This window comes from Sciurus carolinensis, chromosome 3 (genome assembly GCF_902686445.1).
Source record: "Sciurus carolinensis chromosome 3, mSciCar1.2, whole genome shotgun sequence".
In the NCBI taxonomy this organism is placed as follows: Eukaryota; Metazoa; Chordata; class Mammalia; order Rodentia; family Sciuridae; genus Sciurus; species Sciurus carolinensis.
Window position 1 is genome coordinate 57,336,763 of NC_062215.1, and position 27,939 is coordinate 57,364,701.

Sequence of the window (27,939 nt, forward strand, 5' to 3'; positions counted from 1 at the left end):
TTAGTTTTTTTGTTTTCTTTTCCTTGTTACCCAGGATTGAACCCAGGGCTCTCTACCACTGAACTATATCCCTGACCCCTTTTCTTTTTCTTTTTGAGACAGTTGCTAAATTGCTGAGGGTCTCGATAAATTGTTGAGGCTGGCCTTGATCTTGTGATCTTCCTGCCTCAGTCTTCCTAGTGGCTAAGATCACAGATGTGTGCCACAACACCCAGCTAAAATATGGGGGTTGGGCTGTGGAGATAGCTCAGTTGGTAGAGTGCTTGCCTCGCAAGTACAAGGCCCTGGGTTCAATCCCCAGCACCACAAAAAAAACAAAACAAAAACAAAAAAACAAAAAACGGGTGTTTTGAAGGAAGCTCTGTAACCCTTTCTGTTATTTATTTTTCCTCTCTGGACTTCAGGCTTTTCAGCTGTAAAAAGGGGTGTTAATACATGTAGGGCTGAATAAGTTTCTAAGCCCTCTTTTTTAAAAAATTGAAAGTCCTAGCATTTATGTGGGCATGGTGGCATATGCCTAATCCCAGCCACTGAGGAGGCTGGGGCAGGATGATTGTTAAGTTTTTGTGAGAGCTTGTCTCACAAAAAGAAAAGGAAAAAAAAAAAAAAAAAAAAAAAGGCTGGGGGTACAACTCAGTGGTAGAGTATCCCTGGATTAGATTAAATCCTCAGTATAGAAAAAAAAGTCTTAGGATTTAATCTGGATGCAGACATATTGATATTCTGAACCAAGAAATGGGGGCAAAGCCTTTTCCATTGTACTTTGGGTGTGTCCACTGCCTGTCCAAGTGCTATCTCCTGGATCACACTCACCCTTAAACTAGAACTGCAGAACGCTGTCTCCTTGTTTACTCCCATCTGGCCTGTTTCCCTCCCCCACTGTCTCCACCCTCATAACTTACCCACTCTGGACCCATTTTAAACAGTGGCTCCTCTGTCGTGGGATAATGCACCATCTGATGGCCATGTGGGGACTCTTTAAATCTGCACTACCTAATAGAAATGTGATTCACAAATGTGGGTGACGTGTTATTTTCATTTCTTGAGTAGTCAAAGAGGTAAAAGGAAACAGATGAAGTTAATTTTAATTACATATTTTATATAACCCAATAAATGTATTTGACATGTAATAATAGAAATGTATTAATGAGATATCATGCAGTCTTTTCTTCATACTGACTCTGCAATTTGGCCTATATTTTATACTTAAACATCTCATTTCAGACTAGCGCCATGTGGCTAATGACTGCCCTCTTGAACAGAGCAGGTCTAAACAGATGTCTCTTCCCTGCTCCTTCCTCCCCTGCCTTGCCCTTTTGCTTCCTCATTGAGGATAGTGCACAGCCATGAACCTTCTATAGTCCCTCTGTCTTTCACTGCTCTGCCAGTTTGCTTGTTGTTCCTTCCATATACAAAGGATCCTTGTTAGGATCTGGGGCTTTGCCTCAGGAAAATGCTGTGTGTTCCCTCTCCTTCCCCCATCCTACTCTTCCTTGACTTCCTTCTTTGTTCTTTGTTCACCTTTGTTAGGGGCCAAGAACTGCCCCTGACCAGGATCAGCAGGTTTGTTCCAAGAAGGATATGGCTGCCCTCCCTGGAGGGACCTGAGGGGCCTGAGGTCTTTGGATGCTTTTCCCAGACCATAAACTTTTTCAGCTACTCAAAGAACTGACATTTATTGAGAGCTGAGCCACATTTTTTCCCCCTTTTTCTGAACTTTCTATGGATCCTTCCAGTTGTTAAATGTAAGTTTATTTTGTGCCTTGAGGTAATATTTGTGTGCCAGAAAGTTTATTTTTAGTGAGATAAAAATATTCAATTTATAAAATTTGGAACACTATTTCTTACTTAAGTTTTTAAATTTAACTTGTAAACATTATTCCATTAAAAAATAACATTTTATTTTAATTTTTGTTCTATTTAGTTATACTTGACAGCAGAATGCATTTTGACTCATTGTACACAAATGGAGTGCAACTTTTCATTTCTCTGGTTGTACATGATGTAGAATCACACCATTCATGCAATCATATATGTACATAGAGTAATGATGTCAGTCTCATTCCATCATTTTTTTCTACCCCTCCCCCTCCCCTCCCCTCATTTCCCTGTGCACAATCCAAAGTTCCTCCATTCTTCCCTTGCCACCCCCCTACCCCATTATGGATCTATATCAGCATATTAGAAAAAACTTTTGGCCTTTGGTCTTTTGGGATTGACTTATTTTGCTTAGCATAATATTCTCCAACTCCATCCATTTACCTGAAAATGCCACAATTTCATTCTTCTTTAAGGCTGAGTAATATTCCATTGTGTATATATATATACCATAGTTTCTTTATCCCTTCATCTGTTGAAGGGCAACTAGGTTGGTTCCACAATCATTGTAAATTGAGCAGCTATGTACATTGATATGTCTGTGTCAATGTAGTATGCTGATTTTAAGTCCTTTAGGTATAGGCCAAGGAGTGGGATAGCTGGGTCAAATGGTGGTTCCATTCCAAGTTTTCTAAGGAATCTCCATACTGCTTTCCTGAGTGGCTGCACCAATTTGCAATCCCACCAGTAATTTATGAGTGTACCTTTTCCCCCACATCCTTGCCAACACCTATTATTGCTTGTATTCTTGATAATAGACATTCTAATGGGAGTGAGATGAAATCTTAGGGTAGTTTTGATTTGCATTTCTCTAATTACTAGAGATGTTGACCATTTTTTCATATATTTGTTGATCGATTGTGTATCTTCTGTGAAGTGTCTGTTCAGTTCCTTAGCCCGGTTATTGATTGGGTTATTTGTATTTTTGGTGTTTAGTAAATAACATTTTAAAATTCATTAGTTCTTTTTATAAGTAACTTTTCTTTTAAAAAGAAAACTAACAAAGAAACCCAAAACAAAATGAAAAAAAAAAAAAAAAAAGTCTAACATTTTAGCATTACTCTTTTTTTCAGTACTGAGGATTAAACCCAGAGCCTCATGCATGCTAGGCAAGTGCTCTACCTGCTGAGTTACACTCATAGTCTTTTATTTTATTTTGAGACAGGGTCTCTCTAAGTTGCCCAGACTGTACCAGTACCTGGAATTACAGGCATGTACCATTGCACCTGATTTAACAATAAGTTTTGAGGGCCTTTGAATAATAATACCATTTTAGCTAATCAAACACCTCACACATTTTATTTATTAAAAATCTTTTTTGTGGGGCTGGGGTTGTAACTCAGACATGGAGCACTTGCCTGGCACTTGTGAGGCACTGGGTTCAATCCTCAGCAACACATAAAAATAAATCAATAAAATAAAAGTATTGTGTCCATCTACAACTAAATATATATATATATATATATATATATATATATATATATATATATATATATATAAAAAATAATTTTTGTGGTGCTGGTGGTCAAACCCAGGGCCTGGTTCATGCTAGGCAGGTGCTCTACCCCTGAGCTACATCCCCAGTCCCCTTAGATGGTTTAAATTGTGGTCATACACTTGGTCTATTTTCTTGTTTAGGGACTGCAGTTTGTTGAACAATTCAAACTCAGAAACTGGGCTGGGGTGTAGCTCAGTGGTAGAGAGCATGTGCTAGGTCCAATCCCTACTACCAAAACAACAACAACAACAACAAAACAACTCAGAAGTTGCAAAAGCAAAAGGACTTTATTTGGAGTGTCAGGAATTGCAATTCAGGAGACACAGCTCTGAATCAGTGTTCCAATGGGCAGGAACAGAAAAAAATTCCTTTTTAGGGAATTTCTATTGAAATTAAAGAACAAGTGCTGTATGACTAGGGCTATGTGTCTGGTAGAAGATAAAGAAAAAAATGTTTATGTTTTAGTAAAAAGGTCCATGTAACAAGAGTTCGGTTCCCCTCAATATACATCTTGAATCTCTGGGCACAATGTAATTAATTATCTACAATCTATAGTCCAAGGGAGACAGTGACCAACCTGTGCATTCTAGGAAGGAGTTTAAATTGAACATAAAGTCCTGCTTCCTGAAGGCCACTTGACTTGCTTTGGAAAGCTCTTTCAATGTTTCTTTCTTTTTCAATGTTGTTTTCATAATGATTTTTTCCTTTTATTTTCACACGTTGTCTGTTTTAAATGTTTTCAGAATATGTAAGTAGTTCTTATAAATTGAATAAATTAGATGTATACCCAAGTGAACTTAAATGTTCTTATGTTTCAAATCCTTTTATAAAGTGTAGTGAGATTTGAATTCAAAATACACAAATCTAGATCAGTCACTTGATTGCATTTTAAATTGTAGTTACAAAGGTAGCCAAGGCCAGTTTCCCTTAAACTTACAAATTTACTTGAAATGCTAAGTACCCCAAGATTCTTAAGCACAGATATCAATAATCCCTGAATTTGTGATCCTCTTGCTACAGCCTCCAGAGTAGCTGGGATTACATGTACACCACCATACTGGGCAGTATGATTCTTTTAAGCATGTATATACATTTAATTTTTCTTCTTTCCACTTTGAAATTTACTTATTCACCAAGAAAACAATGATGTTACCTGGGTTGCTTCCCCAAGTGAATGTTTTGTGGTGACTTTCCTAGCTTATTGTGGTATAGAGAGTTCTCCCCACCCCCTGCAGCCGGACTGGGAATTGAACTCGGGGGCACTTTACCAATGAGCTATATCACCAGCTACTTTTTTTTTTGAAACAGGGTCTCACTGCCCAGGCTGACCTCAAACTTAAGATGCTACTGCCTCAGCCTCCCAGGTTGCTGGGCTTACAGGTATGCCCACCATACCCAGCAAGATTTAGCAAGTTCTGAACCTGCTTTTAAGGCCTTTTAATTTCCTTTCAATTAAATTAGATCATTTTTTTGTTCAGCATGCTCCAAAATGCCATATTTAGGGGGTATTGTTCTCTGAACGCCAACATAGGAAAGATCATGTCGAGAAAGGCTTAAGGCACTAAAAGCAGTTTAGATGAGCACTAGTGTTCTAGGCATCTACTGGAATGGAATGTGACCCTGGGGTCCTGATCATAGTCAGACAGGAACTTAATTAAAGGGTCACAGTGCCTAGATTTCTTAGATTTGCATCCCATCATTGCCTACTTCTGCAATACTTACTTACTTCTGTAAGTCCACCCATCTGGATATAATGCTTGATTGGAGTTGGCCTTTCTTTAGCTGTAAGATATTAAAATGTGTTCCCCATATGACTCTAAAGACCCAATTTGAACTTGTCCAAACCCTGATTCAAGATTATAAATCTAGGCACTGTGACCACCTCTTCCTTTGAATTTATAAGTCCCTGTCAGATACTATGACCAAGAACACTTAATTTTTTTTTTTTTAATTAAAAAAATTTTTTTTAGGGGCTGAGATTGTGGCTTAGTGGTAGAGTACTTGCCTAGCATGTGTGAGGCACTGGGTTCCATCCTCAGCACCACATAAAAATAAATAAATAAAATAAAGATATTGTGTCTATCTACAACTATTTATGTGGTGTCAGGGATTGAACTCAGTGCCTCATACATGCTAGCTCAAGACTTGTCCTTCAAGGTTATTCTGCCTAGAGAAGTTTCAAGGAGGGAGGAAGTCAGAAGAAAGGCTCCCCAAAAAGACTGTCCCAACTTCATTCAATCTCTTGTTCACTCCTGGAACATCTCTCTACACTATAGGTCTCTGTGTAGCTGATATTTTACCCAGTGAATCTTCTGAAAATAGTTGTAATGATTACATTGTCAGAGTGCCCTGAGGGCTCCAATTACCTTTAGGAAGAGCCCCTCATCCTGATGGACGTGGGACTCTGCTCTCTTCTTGATTCCAGCCTATCTCCCAACGCCTGTCACACAGCCCAGCCCCATTAGTTCTGTGCCCCAAGTGTTCTCTGGACTTCCTCCTTATCCAGGTGGGTTTTGGTTTCGAATCCAGGGACTGTCTGTCACAGAACTCAAGAAATGTCTGCCAAGTAGGCAAACTAAAGCCTGTGCAGATGAGAACACTAGGGATTCGAGAGCGCTTTAGTACTTGGACCTTTCTTTCTTTTTTTTTTTAATTTATTTTTATTGTAAACAAATGGGATACATGTTGTTTCTGTTTGTACATGGAGTAACAGCATACCATTTGCATATTCATACATTTACATAGAGTAATGATGTTTGATTCATTCCATTATTTTTTTCCTTCCCCCCCACCCCTCCCACCTCTCTTTTCCCTCTATACAGTCCCTCCTTCCTCCATTCTTGCCCCCTCCCACCCCCCATTATGTGTCATCATCTGCTTATCAGTCAGATCATTCGTCTTTTGGATTTTTGAGATTGGCTTATCTCACTTAACATGATATTCTACAATTTCATCCATTTGCCTGCAAATGCCATAATTTTATTATTCTTTATAGCTGAGTAATATTCCATTGTATATATATATGCCACAGTTTCTTTATCCATTCATCAATTGAAGGACATCTAGGTTGGTTCCACACTCTGGCTATTGTGAATTGAGCAGCTATGAACATTGATGTGGCTGTATCTCTGTAGTATGCTGATTTTAAGTCCTTTGGGTATAGGCCAAGGAGTGGGATAGCTGGGTCAAATGGTGGGTCCATTCCAATTTTCTAAGGAATCTCCACACTGCTTTCCAGAGTAGTTGCACTAATTTGCAGCCCCACCAGCAATGTATGAGTGTACCTTTTTCCCCACATCCTCTCCAACACCTGTTGTTGCTTGCATTCTCGATAATCGCCATTCTAATTGGGGTGAGATGGAATCTTAGTGTAGTTTTGATTTGCATTTCTCTTATTACTAAAGATGGTGAACATTTTTTCATATGTTTGTTGATTGCTTGTAGATCTTCTTCTGTGAAGTGTCTGTTCATATCCTTCACCCATTTGTTCATTGGGTTATTTGTATTCTTGGTGTAGAGTTTTTTGAGTTCTTTATATATTCTGGAAATTAGTGCTCTATCTGAAGTATGAGTGGCAAAGATATTCTCCCACTCTGTAGGCTCTCTCTTCACATTGCTGATGGTTTCCTTTGCTGAGAGAAAGCTATTTAGTTTGAATCTATCCCAGTTATTGATTCTTGCTTTTATTTCTTGTGCTATGGGAGTCCTGTTGAGTAAGTCTGGCATTTTTTGGCATGCTGAGTAATTTGATCTAAAGGAAATTAAAAGTCCCCAGAATCAAGGTCCCTCTAACATTGTCCAAACACATGGAGAGAATTTCTCTGGAATTCCCTTATCTGCTTTAAGACCAGACTGCAAGCTTAGTATGCACCCATTGTCCCAGCTACTCAGGAGGCTGAGAGGAGTATCACTGAAGCCAGGAGTTCAGGGCCAGCCTGGGCAACATAGTGAGACCCCATGTCAAAAACAAAACAAAACCCAAAAAACCAACCAACCAACCAACCAACCAGATAAACAAAAGGACTGCTAAGGGAACAGAATTATCTTCCGTCCCCACCTGAAATCTCATCTATCCCAGAAAAGAAGACTGAGGACTGAAACCACACCTGTGTAGACTTCTCTTACTAGATAATGTCTGTCCCTTGGGTTCATTCAAATTCCAAAGAGAATCATTTTACAAGTTCATTTCTGTCTGCCCCCTAATTATTATTTAAGACTTCTCAAAGTTGTCTACATTCCCATTCTCTCCTCTTATATAGGAAAAGGGGTACATAATCTCCTGAATCATGTTGGGCCCGTGGGTACTTACACTCCTGTCATTTTCCTCCATGATGAGATTTTTCTTCTGCACAGGGAACCTGGAATGGAGGGGGAAGGAAGGGAAATTTCCCTTAGCCTACACCTGCCAGGATCCTTCCTGCTGCATTCCCCAGAATCTCCACCCCATATGCCTTTTGAAGAAGACCCTTCTGTGATTTCCCCTATTGATGGTACAGAGGAGTGCTTTTCTTAGCTCAGACTGACCCATAGTGAAGAGCAGAGCCTGGGTCATGTGGTGAACCTCATTTACAAAGGCATCTCATATGTGAAGGAAGAGTGTGGGCTCTTCCAGGCACAGTCCTAACCCCCTGCCCCCCATCCTTCTGGAGGTGGGAGAGAACCTTCAGTCTCACATCTTACCCCTGAGGCTGTTCAGCATGACTTCGAAGTGAACCCAGTGAATGAGCAGGGCAGGCATCCCCCAGGAAATCCTTGAGGACTGTCCACCTCCCCCTGACCTTTTGTCTGCCCCTGACCAATGTGTCCTCTTCTGTTTACAGGGGCGGGAGCAGGATGTGAATAGAATCATTCAAGCCCTAAATGAGTGCCTCACTGCCCTTCCCCAGCAGCAGCTCCAGAAAGTCAGGGCCATCGGAGTGTCAGGACAGATGCATGGTATCGTATTTTGGAAAACAGGCCAAGGTATGCTGGGCTCTGGGGATGATCTTATGTTGCTGATGGTCACTTACCAAATGAGAAAAGCATTGTGGAGCCCTCTTTGAGCAGCGTCAAGTTATCGTACTATGGGAATAGTGAAATGAAATAACAAATAATACTCCTTGTCTTTGGTGTACATTTTGTCTGGTTCAAATGTATAATAAAGTGAACCGTCCACTTGCATGTCATTAGCACATTATCCTGAACAGACAGGGGGAAAAGAGTAAGTCTCCTGTGGCTCTTTTGTAAGTTTCAGCAGAGTGGATTTTCTGCAGCTCTCTCTTTATTTGTGTTGGTGTCTCAGAACATCAGTGCTGACAACTGTGTGAGATGTCAAGACACAGGAAACTCTTTTAGAATTGGGGCATAGATTTTGTTCTTTATATAACCACAGGTATTGGTGATTTCTAAAAAAATTCCAGGGGGTATTCTTTTTAAGGGCTCAGTTGCAAAGCTTTATTCAATGTGTCATATGATTAGGTCTGCCACAGTGCAGAGGAGGGTGACCTGTTTGGTTCCCAGGAGAGACTAAGGCAGTAAGTAAAATAATAATAAGTACTTCACATGCCAGGTACGGTACTCAGGACATTATCTGCATGAGCTCATCAATCTTTCTCAACAACCTTATGATGGAAGGTGACTGTCCCCATTGTGCAGATGAGGAGTTGAAGTTCAGAGAGGTTGGAATAACATGCTCAGGGTCATATGGCAGCGAACAGTGACTCCACATTGTGTACCCAGGTCTGTCTGTCTTTAGGCACTGAGCTTTTAAAGGCCTCTAGGAGGAGCAGAGCTCCAGGAGGACATGGTGACTCAGTGAAGGGAGGGACTTTCAGACAGAATGTCCCATGAAGGATTAGGCTCCTACAGGAAGTCATGACCTCCCTGTTATGTTAGGCATTAAATTGTCTCTTAAATCATAAAAATTTATATAGGTATAAAATAGGGAGAATAGTATTATAAACCAACACATATCTACCATCTGGTTTCAACAAAATCAGCTTTGAGTGCAGGTGTTTTTCTGTGCATGTGTGATGAGGGTCGGACTTGTTCCCCAGGCTGATCTTGAACTTCTGGGCTCATGTGATCCTCCTGGCTCAGCCTCCTGAATAGCTAGGACTTCAGGGATGCACCACCATGCCTGAGTGCAGGTGTTTTAAACAAGAACAGGTGGCAACTTTGGGGCAGGGGATGTAGTTAAGCAGAGGTGAAGTCTGGATTCACCTTTTTCTGCCTGGAGAGTCAGAAACTTGCAACTTGTAGACTGAATAAGTGGTGATTTGCCTGTCTAGTGACTGGTGTCTAGTGACATCCTTTGATAACTGTCTAGGATGGAGCTGGGGAACTGCAGAAGCTGACATAATCTCTCTTCTTCTCTCTAGTGTGCCTGATGTCAGGCTCTTTGAAACTATGAGAGCTGCTTGGCTCCAAACTGTGACAGGAGCAGAAGGCCGATTAGGACATTGGAGCCAACTTCTCAGAGGGAGTCTGGGTTGTAAAAGCTTTTTAAACTCCTTAATTTTGCATTAATGAGAATAAATGTCCTTTTAATACTAAAACCCTTCCCGAAGAGGACAGTAGAGATGTAATGATTGTGGTCTAGTCACACGTCTTCCTTTCTGCCCGTCTCCTAGATTTTGTACCAACCACACAAACCATTGGCCACATTGTTGGAAAGAGCTCTTAATATTTCATTGAGCCAGCCCACGGCCTCCTTGTTTTGTTGCTGGTTTCTGGGAAGGAGGAAAGCCATTGTTTGGTGATGATGATTCCTGCTTAGCAGAGCTGAGTGAAATTATATTTGGGTTCAAGTTGTTCCCTTTCAATGGCAGCCTTAATTAAGTTTGGTTTCAGTACCCACAACATACATGGCCCTGTGCTGGGCCTCAAGGGAGATATAGAAATGAGAGGATGAAGCCTCTACCTTCTAGAACACAGCCAACACAGTTGGGCACTAGTAACTTGAGCGAAGAGCTAAGTGCTTCCACAAGGACACAGGCCAGCAAGTTGGAGGGGAGGGAGTGATGAGTGTCTTCTGAGAGGCCTGTGGTTATGCCTGTTTTCAGATTCCATTTTCAGGCTCAGTAAAAGCAGGAAAGAAATGAGGATCATAAAGCAAAGCTAAAAGGTAAGCATCAGACTGGAGGAAAATATTTGCCAGTGTAGAGGAGTTGAAGGACAGATATAAGTATAATAAAAAGCAAAAACGAAGAGAGGACAAATGGGCTCAGGATCCCAACAGGCAATTCCTAGAAGAGGAAATATGATGACCAATAAACATATGGGGAGATATTCCATGTCATTAGTGATTAGGGAAGCACAGATGAAAACAACAATGAGAAATCATTTTCTACCCATTGGATGGTAAGAAATCAAAAAATTTGGAAATGTCAAAAGTTATCAAAATGGTTAGAAGACTAGTTCATTGTGTGTGTGTGTGTGTGTGTACGTATGTGTGGTTTTTGGGATTGAACCCTGGGGTGCTGTACCACTGAGTTATATCCCCAGTCCTTTTATTTATTATAATTTTCTTGAGACGGTCTAAGTTGCCAAGGAGGCTGGCTTTAAATTTGTGATCCTCGTGTGTCAGCTTCCCAAGTCATTGGGATTACAGGCCTGAACTACTGTGCCCAACGAAAAACTCATTCTTTTAAATATCTTGATGGTAGTGTAAATTAGGAGAGCTGTTTTGGAGGACTGTGTGGCAGGGTCTATTAAAATAAGGGCACTGCTAAACTCAATACTTCTACTACTTGGAACCTGTCCAGTAAAAGTTCTGGAACACATGCACTTGAGGAGGCACCATCATGGTCCTTCACTGCATCCTCCTTTATATAGGAGTGAAAACATGACATTTACCTGGGGACTTGCATATGTAGTACTTTAAAAGAGGAAGGTACACTCAAGTATTTTGACAGACAAAGAACTAAAGAACATGTGGACAACAATAAGTACAGTACAGTACTATTTTAAAAAATGACTAAAAAGCTGAAATAACTCACCTTCAAATCAACTAAGCAAAACAAAATATGTTGAGTGAGTGTAAAAATGTTGAATAGTTACCCAGTGAGTACTAATGGGATTGAGAAGGGGGTTGTGAGAACTGGGGGTTGTGGCTCAGTGGTAGAGGGCTTGCTGGGGCTTTTGAGGCGCTGGGTTTGATCCTCAGCACTGCATAAAAATAAATTAAAAAAAGAAGGAGGTTGTGACTCTGAGGGATAGAAAAGCAGGACTTTTGCTTTATCTGTAATATGTGAAGATTATATATTGAAAATGCATTTATTTATCACTTTTGCCTTTTAAAAAATAAGGCTGAGATTGATATAGCTCAGTGGCAGAGTATTTGCCTAGCACATGCCAAGCCCCGGGTTCAAGCCCCAGTACTGCAAAAACAAACAAACAAACAAAAACTTAAAAAATATACATCAATCCTATTCAAAAAAAGAAGGAAAAAAATAGAAAGAAAAGAAGATGTTAATTGTATCCCATTCTAGAATAGACTGTCTAAATTTGAATCCTGATTCTATCACTCGGAGGCTGTGTGAACTTGGCCACATTTTTAAAATTTTTTGCTTCATTTTTCTTATGTATATTTTCTTTATTTGGGGAAAATTATGATACTGTCTCATAAGGTTATCATGTAGATTAAGTGAATTTTAGAGTGCTTTGAACAATATCTGGTACATGGTAAGTATTCTTTTTATTTTATAATAAAATGATAGTTTAAAAAAATTAAAAATGGGATCAAAAGAGTTTAGGAAGCAGATAAAGGAATTGAAAAAAATACTGCAAATATCCAGGTTTAGGACTGGGATAAGAATCCCAGGTTTACATTTAGGCAGAAATGCAGCTGTGAGTAGATTATTCTCAGGAGGACCCCTTCCCTTTTTCCATCCCCATTCCATTCCCTGCCCCCAGGAATGCTAACCAGAGATTGCTTGACAAGATCCTTTATCCTCACTGTTCCATCCACCTGCAACATGTATCTCCAGCTAGTCTTAGATCTATACCCTTACTCCATCCAGATCCCCCCTCACATGTCACCTTAGAGAGGACTTTCCTGACCACCCCCATCAACCCATCACTGTCTCCCCTCACCCTGCTGAACATTTTCCATAAAAAGGAAAAGTACTTGGTACTGTACATTTGCTTTTTTATATTCTGTCTCCATCCTTAGCATACCAGCTTTATGAAGGCAGTGACATTTCCTTGTTCCTTGCTATATTTTCAGAGCCTAGAACCAGAATCTAATACACATTAGATACTCAATATATCTTGCAGTCAGGCACATAAGCATGAATGAATGAATGAATGTTGCATGGCCTGGAACTAAGTGGGGAGGGGCAGGTAAGTTTCTTTGGTTGTTGGTGAGCAAATTTACAGGAAAATATAATGGTATTGGTTCCCAAATCTGGGATCTGAGATCAGATAACCAGAAAACAGCTTTCTGTGACATCTGACCTGCTAGACTCATGGCAGGCTCCATTCTGCTGTGGTAGCCAGATTCTTACCTCCATCTAATAGATCTGGGGTATCCTCAATTGCTGTTAACTTTGCATTGGCACTTTATGTCAATGTTCTGCAGCAGTGGTTGTATTCATATTACATGGTGGCATGTAAAAACATCCCATATTTGAGAAGAGAGAGCAAAATTTTTATAAGGGAGGTACAGGGATTACAGGTATGTGCCATTTTACCCAGTTTGGCGGGGACAGTTTTGGATGAAACACTTATTTAAATAAGAACAGAGAAAATTCCATAAGATGTTGCAAAAGATAAATTAAATAAAGTTGGTCTTGTTAGTCAACTTTCTGCCACTGTGACAAAATACATGAGAAAATCAACTTAGAGGAGGAAAGATTTATTTTGGTTCAGGGTTTCAGAGGTTTCAGTCCATGGTTGCTTGGTCCCATCGCTGTGGGCCTGGTGATGAGGCAGAACATCATGGTGGGGAGCATGTGGCAGAATGCAGCTGCTTACCTCATGGCAGCTAGGAAGTGTGGCAGGGGGCAGGTCCAGGGACAAAATGTACCCTTCAAAGGCACACCTCCAGTGACCTACCCCTTCCAACTAAGCCCCACCTCCTAAAGTTTCTACCACCTCCCAATGGCACAATTAGCTGGAGACCAGCCTTCTGGGGGACAGTCCAGATCCAAACTATAATACATGGTCAGATTTCTTCGTGGAGTTTGATGTCTAAAAATCAATTAGCTCAGGATTGGGGATGTAGATCAGTGGTAGAGCACGGGCTTAGCATGTATGAGGCTCTGGATTTCATCCCCAGTATAAAAAAAAAAATCAGTTACTAAGACCAAAGGATAATCACTCGGAATCAAGACTAGATAATACCATCATGCTGAGAGCTGGACGAACTGTGGAGACCAGGGGACTTGAGAGTGTACCAAACAACTTGTTGGGTGTGGGGAGATACATAATATCAACTTAAAAATTAGGGAAAAGAAATAGAAGAAATGAGACAAATGGAGGGAGTAAAGTCATTTGCCCAGGGATACAGAGCCATGATGATATCAGGGCCATGAATGAGCCAGGCACTGCCAAAGGGTGTGCCGTAAGCTTACCAGTGGAGATGTCTCAAGGATGTGCTGCTGCCCACTTGGGTGCTCTTTTCATTATTTTTGGTCATCTCCTTTGTTCCAGGCTGTGACTGGACAGAGGGAGAGGCTGCCCCTGTGTTCAAGCCCAGAGCTGTGAGTCACCTGGTCACATGGCAGGATGCCCGGTGTAGCAGTGAGTTCCTGGCTTCTCTGCCTCGGCCAGCGTCCCATCTCAGTGTGGCCACAGGGTTTGGCTGTGCAACTATCTTCTGGCTTTTGAAAAACAGGTATGACAACTCTTCTTTGATTCAGTGCTGGATCTCTAGGGGGAGATGACAGTGGGCAGAGGGCCACTCTCCTGGTGATCAGTATCTCTCCACCTGCTGGACTGTGCCTTGGTGAGCATGGCCCTGCACATTGCGCCATCACAAGATCTGGATCTCATCCAGAATGGCTCCATTTTGCAGAGGGCTTTCTATTGGTTATCCAGTTCTAATTCAGAAAGGGAGAAAAGGGGACAGGGAGGGCAAGTGATTTGCCAAGGTGAGTTCATAGTGAGGTCAGGGCTTCAGGACCTGAAATAAAGCAGGACCATGTCCTACTTTCCCAGGCATAGCACCCCCAAATTCCCCAAGTCCCCTCCCTTAGGACTGACTTGGGTGACTTTTCTTGAAGTGGCTGGGAGGTCCTAACCCCAGGGGTCCAGCTGGACATGAGCATGTGGGGTTGTGGCTATGCCTCAGCTATACCAAATCTAGTTCCTTCTGTCCATAGCTGGGTGCAGTACATGTTTCTGCATCCATATTAGACCCAGTTGAATTGTTTTTGGTGTGAAAAACAGCCCAGACTTCCTGAAGTCCTACGATGCAGCTGGCACCATCCAAGACTATGTGGTTGCCATGCTGTGTGACTTGCCAAGACCCCTGATGTCTGATCAGAATGCTGCTAGCTGGGGATATTTCAACACCCAGGGCCAAAGCTGGAACTTGGAGATGTGAGTATAACCTCAAAGGCTGCCTTCAGTCTGAAGGGTACTTTCTGAGTGAGAGCTTCTGTGGGGTTTTCCACCTGGAATTTCCATTATTTGATATATTTTAAAATAAGATTAAGAATGGGAGATAGTCTGGAGGGAGACTTTTTAAGTTATTTTTCAACAATCATTTACCTTTTCAGGTACAGAAGTCCAGTGCCCTGTAAGTTTACTTCCTTCAGGGCCCAAATTCTGAACTCTGAAATAAAAGCAAAAAAGTACCTGGTAGTTCAGGTAAAGAACTTTCTAGCATGTTTTATAAAATTTGGCAGCCCTATATTCACTAACCCTGAGTGATAGATGCATTTGACATTCAGGAGGCTGGTGGGTTTGACTTTGGTCTGGACTGTGCTAACCAACTCTAACTTTGTGTTAAAACTCTGGCTGCCTCTCTTTGCAGAGGGTTTGTGTTTCCCTCAAACACAGGCCAGAATGCCATGAAATCTGGCTCTTATTGCATCCTTTTTGATGACTGTTATTTAAACTAGTTGTTTTCTTCTCTGGAAGGTGCATCCCAAGCTTTTGTTCCCTATTTACAAAAACCGAGTTCAAAAGATTTCAAAAAAGCTAAAGAGGTGGTTTGTGATGACACTGGCTTCCATCTCCCTTCTCCTATGTGTGACCTATAGCATGTTCCTTTGCTAAGTCTCCTGGAAACAATAAAAACCAGGTAAACACAGGTGTCCACTTCTGTTTTGCAGACTGAAGGTCTCGGGATTTCCTGTCCACTTGCTCCCCGGCATTGCTGAGCCGGGCAGTGTGGCAGGCAGAACTTCCCACTCCTGGTTTGAAATCTCAAAGGGGACACAGGTGGGTGTGGCCATGGGTGATTTACAGGCTTCTGTCTACTCCTGCATGGGCCAAAGGACAGATGCTGGTAAGTTTTCTTCTTGTTTTCTTCTCAAGCACCTTCTCTGAGCAAGGGCCTGAGGGATGCCTATAACTTAGCTCCTTACCATCCTTGGGGAGCCTATTGTTCTGTAAAGATGAAAAGTGCCCTCATCTTTGCAGGTGAATTTCTCCGCTCAGGAAGTTTACAGGCCAGCAGTCAAGTTCTATCCCTGTGCTTACCTTTTATGGCCAGGTGAGGGAAGTGGCTCTCTGTAGTTGGTTACTTTCTGAGCACTGCATGGCCAAGAAATAGATGATCAGTCTGGAGCTGTGGCTCAATGGTAAAGCAGTTGCTTAGCATGAGGAAGGCCTTGGGTTTGATCTCTAGTAACAGAGAGACAGAGAGAGAGAGAGAGAGAGAGAGAGAGAGAGAGAGAGAGAGAGAGAGAGAGAGAAAGAGAGAGAGAGAGAGACAGAGAGACAGAGAGAGAGAGAGAGAGAGAGAGAGACAGAAGAGAGAGAGAGACAGAAGAGAGAGAGAGAGAGAGAGAGAGAGAGAGAGAGAGAGAAGGAATAGATAAATAGATTAGGATTATTGTTGTGTGTTTGTCAGTGAAAGTTGTGTCAGATCTGATTAGAAGTAAAGAATCTTTTCTGATTTTGGGTTACAAGAATTACAGTGAGGTGGAGGTAGCAGTCGGGATAAGAGTTGGCAAGCTGAAAAGGATCAGAGAGTAAATGTTTTCCTCTGTGTAGTGTCTTAACCTTGCCATTGGGGTTCAGAGCAGCCACACATATCATGAATGGGCACAGTTGTATTCTAAGTAAAATCTTGGAACATATAGACTCTGAGATGTGACTCTCATAGAATTTTCATGTGTCATAAGATATTCTGCATTTGATTTCTTTTCAAGCATTTAAAAACATAAGAACATGCTAGCAGAATGGTAAAATAGCATAACCCTTTTGGAAAGCAGTCTAGTAGTTCCTCAGATGTGGAACATGGTGTCTCTATAGGACCCAAGGAAATCCAACTGGATTTCCCACAGTCCCCTCCTTGTGTTCAATTAATTTGCTTGAGAGTCTCACAGGATGCTGGTATAAAGGATAACACAAAAGATACCACAGATGGAGAGATGCATGGAGTGAGGCCTGGAGGGAGGGCTGTGGAGATTCCATGCCCTCTCTTGGTGCGTTATCCTCCAGGAAGCACCAAGTGTTCAGTTCTGGAAGCTCTTTAACTTTTTTTTTTTTTTTTTTCCTGGAGAATTAATGTGTGTCTAATGCTAATAGACTGTGTGGGGAAACCCAGCAGGGTCCATCTTTTCAGCTTCTTCTTGGCCTCTCTGTGAAGCTTTCCTTGCTCCCACGTATGGAACAGGACTCCTTCTAAAATGGAAGTCTTATGATCTACTGTCAGATACAGTAGGTCAGAGAAATGTGGGGAATATGGAGTTTCTATCACTCATCCTGGGGAAGAGAAACTCTAATTCTAATTTCTGTGGTCAACTTTTGAAGGGAGTTATGAACCAAGAGCTGTGGATGCAAACCCCCAAATGTATATCAAAACATCACAGTTGTACAATTGTGAATATAGTAAAACCCCCTGAATTATATACACTTTAAAAGGATGAATTTTTTCCTCTTTATTGGTACTGGGAATTTAGCCCAGAGGCACTTTACCACTGAGCTACATCCCCAACCCTTTAGATTTTTATTTTGGGATAGTGTCTCACTAAGTTACTTAGTGCCTCACTAAGTTTCTGAGGCCAGCCTCCAACTGTGATCCTCCTGTCTCAGCCTCCTGAGTTGCTTAGATTATAGGCATGCATCACTATGCCTGTCTGGGGTTGGAGATTTAAAAAAAATTTTGTTTTGGTATTGGAGTTTGAACCCAGGAGTGTTTTACCACCGACTTACATCCCTAGGCCTTTAAAATTTTTTTTTTTAACATTTAATTCTGAGACAGGGTCTCACCAAGTTTCTTAAGGGTCTCACTAAGTTGCCCAGTTTGGTTTGGAACATGCATCTTCCTGCCTCAGACTCCTGAGTTGTGGGGATTATAGGCTTGTGCCACTGCACCCAGCTTTGGGTATGTATTTCAGTGGTGGAACATCTGCAAAACACTGGATGTCTCCAGACTGACCCCCCCTACCAGAAAAAAACGCAGATAAATAAAAATTTTACAAAGCATGGATTTTATAGTAAATCCGTGTGATTTACATCTCCACAAAGCTATTACTTAAAAAATGGAAAAGCCATTATTAGCTCCTGGGTCATACAAAAATAGATGGTAGGCTGACCATGGCCTGTGGGCTATGGTTTGCCTATCCCTGGTTTAGGGTATCACCTGGGCCTGTCCTCGTAGGATGGTAGCTGCGATAACAGGCAGGTGTGCACCATCACACATAGCTAGATGCAGACATTTTGTGGCAATATATTCTCAGTGACTGATGTACTTATTACCAATATAGTCAGATCATGGGAGATGTACAAGATTAGCTGATGAGGAGAGGTGAGACTCTGCCCATTTTGTTTGTACATACATGTGATAAACTCTTTTCAGATGAAAAAAGTTCAAAATCACTTTTTTTTTTCCAAATTTTCAACTAACATCAATGCCCCAGGAAAACATGCTTAGTTTATATTGTGACTTTTTTTTTTTTTTAAACCAGTATACCGCCTTTGCTTTATATCCCTTCCTCTCAAAACAAGAATCCCAGTGAACTCATATGGCCTTTGGAGTTCAGGTCTTCTACCTCCTCTTGTGTGAATTTGGACAGCTGAGTTTCTACCCTGAGCATTTGTCATTATCCAAAATGAGGGTGACAATCATTGCCTTTCTCATAGGGCAGTTGTGGCCATTGGGACAGTGCCTGTAAAGAGCATGACTCTCTTCTATCCAGCAATTTTTAAATCTTTGACTGTACTCTCTTCTGAGGGCAGTTCCCTTGGACCTGGATGTAAATGTGTCTGGCTAGTCAAATGGGAAGAAGGCCCATCTTAGTCTGTTTTCTGTTGCTATAACTGAATATCTAAGATTAGGAAATTTATAAAGAATAGAGGTTTAGGTGGACATGGTGGCACATGCCTGTATTCCCAGCTACTCAGGAGGCCAAAGCAGGAAGTTCTCAAGTTCAAGGCCAAACTGAACAACTTAGCAAGATCCTATCTCAAAACATAGCTCAGTGAGAACATTCCTGCATGGTTCAATCCAAGTTAAAAAAAAAGAAAAAAAAAGCAAGCAAGCAAGCAAGAAAATGTTTCTTCAGCTCATGGTTCTGGAGCTCTGGAAGTAGGAAGGTTCAAAGTTGAGGAGCTGCATCTGGAAAGATCCTTCTTGCTGGATCGTGTCATGGTGGAGGGTATCACATTAGGAAATAGAACAAATTAGTCAGAGTGAGGTCTTTTTTTATAACAAAGTTACTCCCTCCATAACCCATGAATCTATGAATGGATCAGTCCATTTATGGTAGCAGAGCCCTCATGACCCAATCACATGGTAAATCCCCTCCCTGATTCCTCCTCTTAATATCTCATGATGGGGATTCCAGCATGAGTTATGGTGGGTACATTCGAATCTTAGCAAGGCCCCCTCTTCACTGAAGTGGTTGGAGCCTCTGGTACCAGCTTGGGGATGCTGGCCTGTACTCAGTTGTGACCTGTCTGTGGGCAGTGTTGGTTGGGTCCCTTTACTAGTCCCTTACCTGAGGGACAGGTAGAGGGCATGTTACTAGAGTCATGGTAGGAGGTTCAATGTAGTGAAAAGTGAAGCTTATTAACTTTCTGAGACTTCTTTTACTCTCATCGCTTCTGACTCCCTAGTAGGTGCTGACCTCAGTTAGTTTGACCTGTAAACATTATAGTTCTCAAGTCACACACCATCACTTTGACTTTGCTGTACTTGTCAGAAGCAAGTCACTATGTTAGGTCCACGCTTAGGGAGAGGGGAATCAGTCTCTACTTCTCAAAAGGAGGAGTATCTAGGAATTTGTTGACATATTTTATTTTATTTTTATTTTTAAAAAATATTTATACAAGCAACAATAGATGTTGGTGAGAATGTGGGGAAAAAGGTACACTCATACATTGCTGGTGGAGTTGCAAATTAGTGCAACCACTCTGGAAAGCAGTGTGGAGATTCCTCAGAAAACTTGGAATGGACCCACCATTTGACCCAGCTATCCCACTCCTTGGCCTATACCCAAAGGACTTAAAATCAGCATACTACAGTGATGCAGCCACATCAATGTTCATAGCTGCTCAATTCACAATAGCCAGATTGTGGAACCAACCTAGATGCCCCTCAATTGATGAATGGATAAAGAAAATGTGAGATATATATACACATACACACAATGTATATATGTATATATGTATACATATATACATATATATATATATATATACACATACATACACAATGGAATATTACTCAGCCATAAAGAATAATAAAATTATGGCATTTGCAGGCAAATGGATGAAATTGGAGAATATCATGCTAAGTGAGCTAAGCCAATCTCAAAAAAACCAAAGGACGAATGATCTCGCTGATAAGCGGATGATACATAATGGGGGGTGGGAGGGAGGCAAGAAGGGAGGAAGGAGGGACTGTATAGAGGGAAAAGAGGGGTGGGAGAGGTGGGGGATAGGAAAAAATAACAGAATGAATCAAACACCATTACCCTATGTAAATGTATGATTACACAAATGGTATGCCTCTACTTCATGTACAGAGAAACAAGTTGTACCTCATTTGTTTACAATAAAAAATAAATAAATTCAAAAAATTTTGTTTCACTTGTAGGTGGACACAATGCCTTTATTTTATTTTTATGTGGTGCTGAAGATCGAACCCAGGGCCTCATGCATGCTAGGCGAGCACTCTACCACTGAACCATAACCCCAGCCCGACATATTTTAAAAACTAGTACACTCTCCCTCTGTCCTTGTTATGATTTGCAACCTCCGAGTTGGCACAACTAACTTTGCTTTCTTTGGATCCTAGTTCTCAACATAAGCACCTCGGTGCAACTGGCAGCCTCCATGCCTTCAGGATTCCAGCCGACACAGACCCCAGACCCTGCAGCCCCAGTCGCCTATTTCCCATACTTCGACAGAACCTATCTGGGGGTGGCAGCATCGCTCAATGGGGGCAATGTGCTGGCCACATTTGTCCACATGCTGGTTCAGTGGATGGCAGATCTAGGTAAGGTGTGGCCCACACGGTTCTGTGTTTTCTGCTCATTCTTTCTGTATGGCTGTGTCTTGGAGCTTAATATGCTGTTTCAGTGCCTGGCTTCAGGTTTCAGACCCTGCTAGTTTCCAGCATATATTCCTTCCTGCTTGAGGGTGTCTGAATTTGTGGCCTCTTTCCCTGTCTTTTCTGAGCAACCATTGCCTATTCTCACCTACTCTTTTCTTTGCAACAGGTGGGAGGCATCTTTCCTCTCACCTTGACTATGCAGTATTATAACAACTTTCCCAGCTTCTTCTGGCCGCCCCACCGCCTGCCTTTTTTTTTGTTTGTTTGTTTTTTTACTTCTCTGCCTGAAAGTCCCTGGATACCTTGCATTTAAAGTTTTCCTTATAATGACTTCAGATAGTTGAACTGGATTGATCAAACACACGAACAAAAAGACTCCTGGTGTTTAACAATATCATAAAATCCTACTCTGGGTCCAGAGGTGCATGCCTGTAATCCCAGCAACTCTGGCTGGTGAGGCAGGGGTATTCCAAGTTCAAGGCTAGCCTCAGCAACTTAGCAAGACCCTGTCTCAAAATAAAAATTAAAAGAACTGGGGATATAACTCAGTGGTAAAGTCCCCCTGGGTTTAATCCCCAGCACCAAAAATGAAATGAAATAATAAAATAAAACTTATCCTCATAGTACTAGTAAATAGTTCCTATCTCTTTGGAAGACTTCCTGGGGACTTTGAAGCCCTCTTACTCTGTTCTCTTATTCCTGAGGGAGAATTCATCAGGTTTCTTTCTCATCTCTCTGGAAGTTGCAGTGACACATGCAACTTCTTTCTTCCACATGAGTTCTACTTTGCAAGCACTTAAGGTAGATATCACATATCTGATCAGCCATCCATATCTAGGGAAATAATGGCCATCGGATGTGATGGTCACCTGGAGGAGCTTAAAATCAGCAGGAAACAGCCAACATAGGAAAAAGCAAGGTACAGGCAGCAGAGAGTGTGTGGGAAGCTCCTCCTGGTTGTGCAACATGCTGGCCAACAACAGTGCCTTTGTTATTGGAGTCCTGGGCCAAAGGCCTGACTCTGAGGTCCTAACAAACTGGGTCCAGCCACTTGCCCCAAACACCAAACAGAAACGGTTATGGTGAAATGCAGGAAAAGAACTTTACTCAATATGGTCACATAATGGGAAGGCAAAGACGGTGTCTAGCATCTCAGCCCTGTCTGTGGAGTGTGGACAGGAGCTTCAGAGGAAGAACTGGACAGAGGTGAGAGGTATGCACAATTAAGCAGTCTTGGTCAAACAGTGGTCTGGTCCATTATTCTCTCAGTTCTGTTTATGCCAGATGGCTCTGGAGAAGTCCTTATAATTGGAAGAGGGCGCTTCGCAGGGTACAGGATATTTATCTATTGGATCTGTGATCCTGGAAGGGGACAATTTAGTGACATGAGATCATTGTCCCTTGCTGTTCTTGGACAGTGTAGGATAAGGATTGAAGACTTCTAACTGCCACTCCAGAGCTGCAACAAGTTGCGGCAAATCTTGCCTAAGTCTTGAAGGGGGACAAGCTAGGTTAGGTAGATTTAGGGCTAGTTAACCTTGTATTACTAGTTTTTAGATGAACATTCACTCCTTCAATGATTAAAATACCTACATGCAGAGCTGATCAGGAACCTAAGGTGAATACAAAATGAAGGCAGAGATGCCAAGCTTTATCCTGATTTTAGGAACCCTTTGGGCATCTGCAGGCCTAAGTAAAGAGTCAGAGCTTTTAGCAAAGGTAGCCTTTCTAAGTCCCTGTTACACTTTCAGGATGGCCAGGGACATCAGGATCATGGGGAATTCTGCCCCCTTGGGCCCTCTCAGTGATGCTTCATTGAAAGAACCTAGGAAAGGTTTTTCAAGTTGCAGAAGCAGCCATCAGGCCCAGCATGATACTGGTGTAATTGAATTGGGTCTGTTAATTGTTCATTGAATTGTGAGCAGGGGACTGTTTTTCTTAGCCCTGAAAGGTGTGCTAATTTTTCATTTATTTCTCTGTAAGATCCTTTTGCATATATCCATGTCTCATTTTTGATGATACAGGAAGTGCTTTGAAGGTTAGTATTTTTATGATATTTAACCTTTTGTGAAGTTTCTATAATTATGTAACTTAATCTTTGATCAAATTTCCACAATTCTGGAGGTACTCCCTAAGGCCTGGGTCGTGGCCTGTTTCCTAGGGAGGAAGATAACGTTGTGTATATTCTAACCTTGCCTTAATTTTTTTTCAAATTGTTATTAAAGAAATACAATCACATAACTTAAAAAAACCCATAAAACTAACCTTGAGGCTTTTTATTTGGATTTCACCAGTTTTTTTTCACTAATGTTCTTTTCCTGGTCCATGATCCAGCTCATGTTGCATTTAGTCATCTCCTTAGCCTCCCTGCCTTCTATTGGATTGATTTGTTTTTTTCCCCCCTCTCTCTTTATTAACTAGAGGTTTTTCATTCTATATCTGTTTTTTAGAAGCTACCAGCACACAATGGTTTACAGGGTGTGGAGAGATTGTCACTCATGTTTTGTGGTAGTATAAATTGGTGCAATGCCTGAGGAGTTACCCCTGAAAGAGGTAGTAACGTTTTATGTATTTTTCTGTGAGATTCTTTTGCATATTACTGTTACTTTTATGAAAGAGGAAGCACTTTGAAGGTTAATGTCTTTATGTGACTTAACCTTTTATGAATTTCTACTATTATGTATATGCATGTCTTTTGATCCAGTAGTTCCCCTCCAAAGGTCTCTTTCCTAAAATTTATGTTCTTGCACATACCTACCAGGTTATTCACCAAAAACATGATTTTTTAAAAAAAATTTTGTTTATTCAGTCCTGGGGATTAAACCCAGGGCTTTTGGAATGCAAGGCAAGAACTCTACCACTGAGCCCAACAGCATGATTTTTAAAAACCCAATAATATAAAAAGACTTATAGAGGAAAAATTGTCCCATCATTTCCACTACAGATTCTGTGTGTGTGTGTGTGTGTGTGTGTGTGTGTGTTTGGTACTGGGATATATAAATCCACAGCCCTTTTTTTCTTATTTTTTTATTTTGAGATAGGGTCTTGCTAAGTTGCTGAGGGTCTCACTAAATTCCCGAGGCTGGCTTTGAACTTGTGATCCTCCTACCTCTGCCTCCCACAATGCTGGTTTTGTAGGTGTGCACCACTAAACCTGGCCTCTATGTGCTTTTGAGAAACTCCAGTCTTTATTTTGGTTTGGGAACCAGATTTTAACTGGAACCTTGTGTGACCTGGTGAGTTTTAGGGGAGTTTGCTGGTGCAGCCTCCAGGCATCAAACAGAGCTGTGAAGCACTTGGCTTTTTGTCTCTGGAGCCATACATGTGGACCGCACAGAATGGTACCCTCTGGGAAGATTGGGACGGGATGAGGCTAGCAGAGTATGCAGAGCACCTGAAGGCCATGCCAGAACCTGAATTTTGTATCCTTTGCAAATGTAGGCTGTTAGGGATTTTCTGGCATGAAAATTCTATGAAGGGAAACAATTGAGCTGCATTTGTCAATTGGGTACAGAAAGGCTCAAGGGTTTTTGGTTCTGGCCCTGAAATGCTTCTGCCTTCAGAAGTATCTTGGGTCTCCTGGGCTCCATTCCCTGTGGAAGAGGAACTAGTTCTTATTAGCACCTCTTGCCGACTCTCAGGCCAGAGCACCCCTTTGCTCTAAAGTCAGTTTTGATTCAGTTATCTGCTTGTCTTCCAAATAAGGTTCAACATCTCTCATTCCTCATTGTTTCCTTACCTTTGTTTTCTCATTAAAAAATAATTAAAATAAATAAATAAATCTGTGACTGGGGATGTAGCTCAGTGGTAGAGTGGGTGCTTATCTTGCACCAGGGCCTGGATTCAGTCCTCAGCACTGAAAAAAAAATTGCTGGTATTTTAGTGGAATTCCTAGAGGAGGAAAGATACTTATAGTCATCATGAATCTTTTAGTCAGGATTCCTGGTGATTGATTTTGATAGTTGCCCATGATATTGAAATAATTTCTAACTCCTGAGTGTGTACAGTTGATTTTGTGTATGTTAAATGTTCTGTGGTGTGAATCACTGTGGCTCTCTGGATTAGTGGTTCTCAGCATTAGCCTCACATTGAAAATAACTGTGGAGTTTTAAAAGAATATTGATGTTCTTGTCTTATGCCTAGAAATGCTGACTTATTTAGCTTGAGGGTAGGGGTGAGGGGTGGGGGCATTTTCCATGATTCTGATGCCTGTTCCTGCTGATATGCACAGCTCTAGTAGGAGCCAGCAGCACCTACTTCCTCTGGAAGCTTTTAACGAATGCTCAATCTCAGGTCTACCCAGGCCATCCTGAGCCAGAGCTACATTCTAATAAGATTCCTAAGTGTTCGGAGAAAGAAAGAACCTCTAAGTCTAGGCTGGTGACTCACCAACCTGGCTGCATTTCAGAATCATCTGGGTAAGAGTGTTTAAAAATTCCAGTGCTCAGGCTGTATCCCAGAGCAGTTGCATAGGAATATCTGGAGGTGATGCCCACAGTGCTTTCAAAGCTGCTCATGGGGTTGCAATGGACCAAACTAGAAGAGAACCCCAGTCTGCATAACTTTCTTCTTGTCAAAGTTGGGTTTGCTCACAATAGCTAAACTATGGAACCAACCTAGGTACCCTCCAACAAATAAATAAATCGTGTTATAGCTACACAATGGGATATTATTCAGCCTTAAAGAAGACTGGAGTTATGGCATTTGCTGGTACATGAATGGAACTGGAGAATATCATGCTAAGTGAAATAAGCCAATCCCAAAGAACCAAAGGTTAAATGTTATTTTCTGATATGCAGATGCTAATTCACAATAAGCCTGGGAGGGGTGGCTGGGGAAGAATAGAGGTACTTTGGATTAGACAGAGGGGAGTGAATGGAGGGGAGGGAGCATGGGAGTAGGAGTGATAGTAGAATGAATCAGACATTATTACCCTATGCACATATATTATTCCATGACCAGTGTAACTCTACGTCATGTACGACCAGAAGAATGAGAAGTTATACTCCATTTATGTATGATGTGCCAAAATGCATTCTGCTGTCATGTATGACTAATTAGAACAAATTTTAAAAAACAAAAAAAGAGAAAACAAAAAAACCACCACCACCACCACCACCACCAACAACAACAACAACAACAAAAACAAAGTTGGGTTTGCATTCTCTCATTTAATGGCAATGTAGAGATTTTTCTTTGTGGTGCGGGACCTTGTGCATGCTAGGCAAGTGCTCCACTGCCCCCAAAGTGATCCTAAGATCAAAGCACAGGATTCCCTGGGCCTCAGGCACCCTGTACATATAATGAAGGTGGCCTAGACTGTGATCAACCTGGGATCCTGGGATTGCTGTGGTGCTGCTAATGGCTCCAAAGCCATCAGTGGCTTTGATGGTACTTATTAATTAGTGTATGCATTTGGCCCCCTTGGGATCAATGATCCCATAATTCTTTGATGGTTATGATGCTCAGGTTAGGGTAAGGTCTTACAGAAACACTAAAAAGATATTTTCCTGAAGTCTAGCTGGGGCTGCAGGGGAGACAGGGCAGAGTCCAGCTAACCAGACTGTGTGAGTCCCTGAGACTGAAAGCCTCCAGCTGCATTGAGAAGAAGTAGCAAGTAGACCTATCCTATCCCCTGGGAATTTTTATAGTTTCATCCAGAGTCTGCATAAGCTCACACAGATCTTCCCTATTTCTGGCAGGTCTGGGTGTTGAAGAATCTACTGTGTATTCACGCATGATCCAAGCGGCTGCACAGCAGAGAGACACCTGCCTAACCATCACCCCAACAGTGTTGGGGGAGAGGCACCTGCCGGACCAGCTGGCCTCAGTGACCAGAATCTCCTCCTCTGACCTCTCCCTGGGGCACGTGACCCGGGCCCTGTGCAGAGGCATTGTTCAGAACCTGCACTCCATGCTTCCAGTGCAACAGCTCAAAGAGTGGGGTGTGGAGCGGGTGATGGGGAGTGGGAGTGCCCTGTCCAGAAATGAGGTGCTGAGGCAGGAAGTGCAGAGTGCTTTCCCTTTGCCAATGTCCTTCGGGCAGGATGTGGACGCAGCTGTTGGGGCAGCTCTGGTCATGCTACAGAGGAGTCTCCACCAGAAAGACTCTTAATCAGCAAACCCTTCGGCTAAAGGATCATTGTAAATTTTACCTAATCAACATTACTATGTGATCTCTGGGTCATTCTTTTCCTGGACAATTCTGTGGGCAGATTTTAAGCTAAGCTTCTTATCAAGGCATCATCTTGACCAAGAATTTATCTTCGGGGCATATTCTAGTAATGCAGCCAGGAGTCACCAGTCAGATCCCAAACTAGCACTTTCTGAAAGAGACCTACCTGAGAGTTGGTTGAAAATGTAAATTGTGTGTGTGTGTGTGTGTGTGTGTGTGTGTGTGTGTGTGAGAGAGAGAGAGAGAGAGAGAGAGAGAGAGAGAGAGAGAGAGAGAGAGAGGCGCTCATTTGTGATTCATCTGTAGAAAGAGAGAAAACACATGTGACTTCAGTCACCAAAATGTCTAGTGGTCATGGCTCCAACTGAGCAAAGGAGACTGGTCTCATGTCCAGTTTTTGGACTGATTTTAGAGACACGAAGCCCAGATATAGGTCTGATTTGCACTGTTGGAAAACTCCTTTCCTACTGGGAGTCCCTTTCCCAGTCTCACTGTCAGATAGAGCTGATATCTGGATCAGACCCACTGTGAAGCAGGTTGGCTGGGATGAAGATGCAGAGGCTTGAGCAGGTCTTCTTGCCATGTACACTTACTCCCAGGAAAGACTGCTATACTGGGACTGCCCCGAATCCTCACAACAGCACTGGCTTGAAGATACATCACAGGAAAGGAGAAGCAGATGTCATGACCAGCAAGGGGGATGGAAGCTCTGTGGCCAGCACCATTATG

General features: G+C 41.9%; 1 protein-coding gene across 4 annotated transcripts in view; it reads left to right on the forward strand.

Annotated features, from left to right (window-relative positions):
- Positions 1-27,211, forward strand: part of Shpk (sedoheptulokinase) — a 29,361-nt gene extending 2,150 nt beyond the window's left edge. For 2 of the 4 annotated variants that reach the window (XM_047546342.1, XM_047546343.1), the window contains exons 2-7: positions 8,197-8,338; positions 14,012-14,195; positions 14,750-14,902; positions 15,640-15,815; positions 20,778-20,978; positions 26,738-27,211. In XM_047546342.1, the coding sequence (XP_047402298.1) occupies positions 8,197-8,338; positions 14,012-14,195; positions 14,750-14,902; positions 15,640-15,815; positions 20,778-20,978; positions 26,738-27,150 (1,269 nt within the window). In that variant the 3' untranslated portion in view covers positions 27,151-27,211. Of the gene's footprint in view, positions 1-4,684; positions 4,757-8,196; positions 8,339-14,011; positions 14,196-14,749; positions 14,903-15,639; positions 15,816-15,949; positions 16,023-20,777; positions 20,979-26,737 lie in introns of all 4 variants that reach the window. The other 2 variants (XM_047546344.1, XM_047546341.1) reach the window with 2 other exon arrangements.
- Positions 27,212-27,939: the final 728 nt, after the last annotated feature.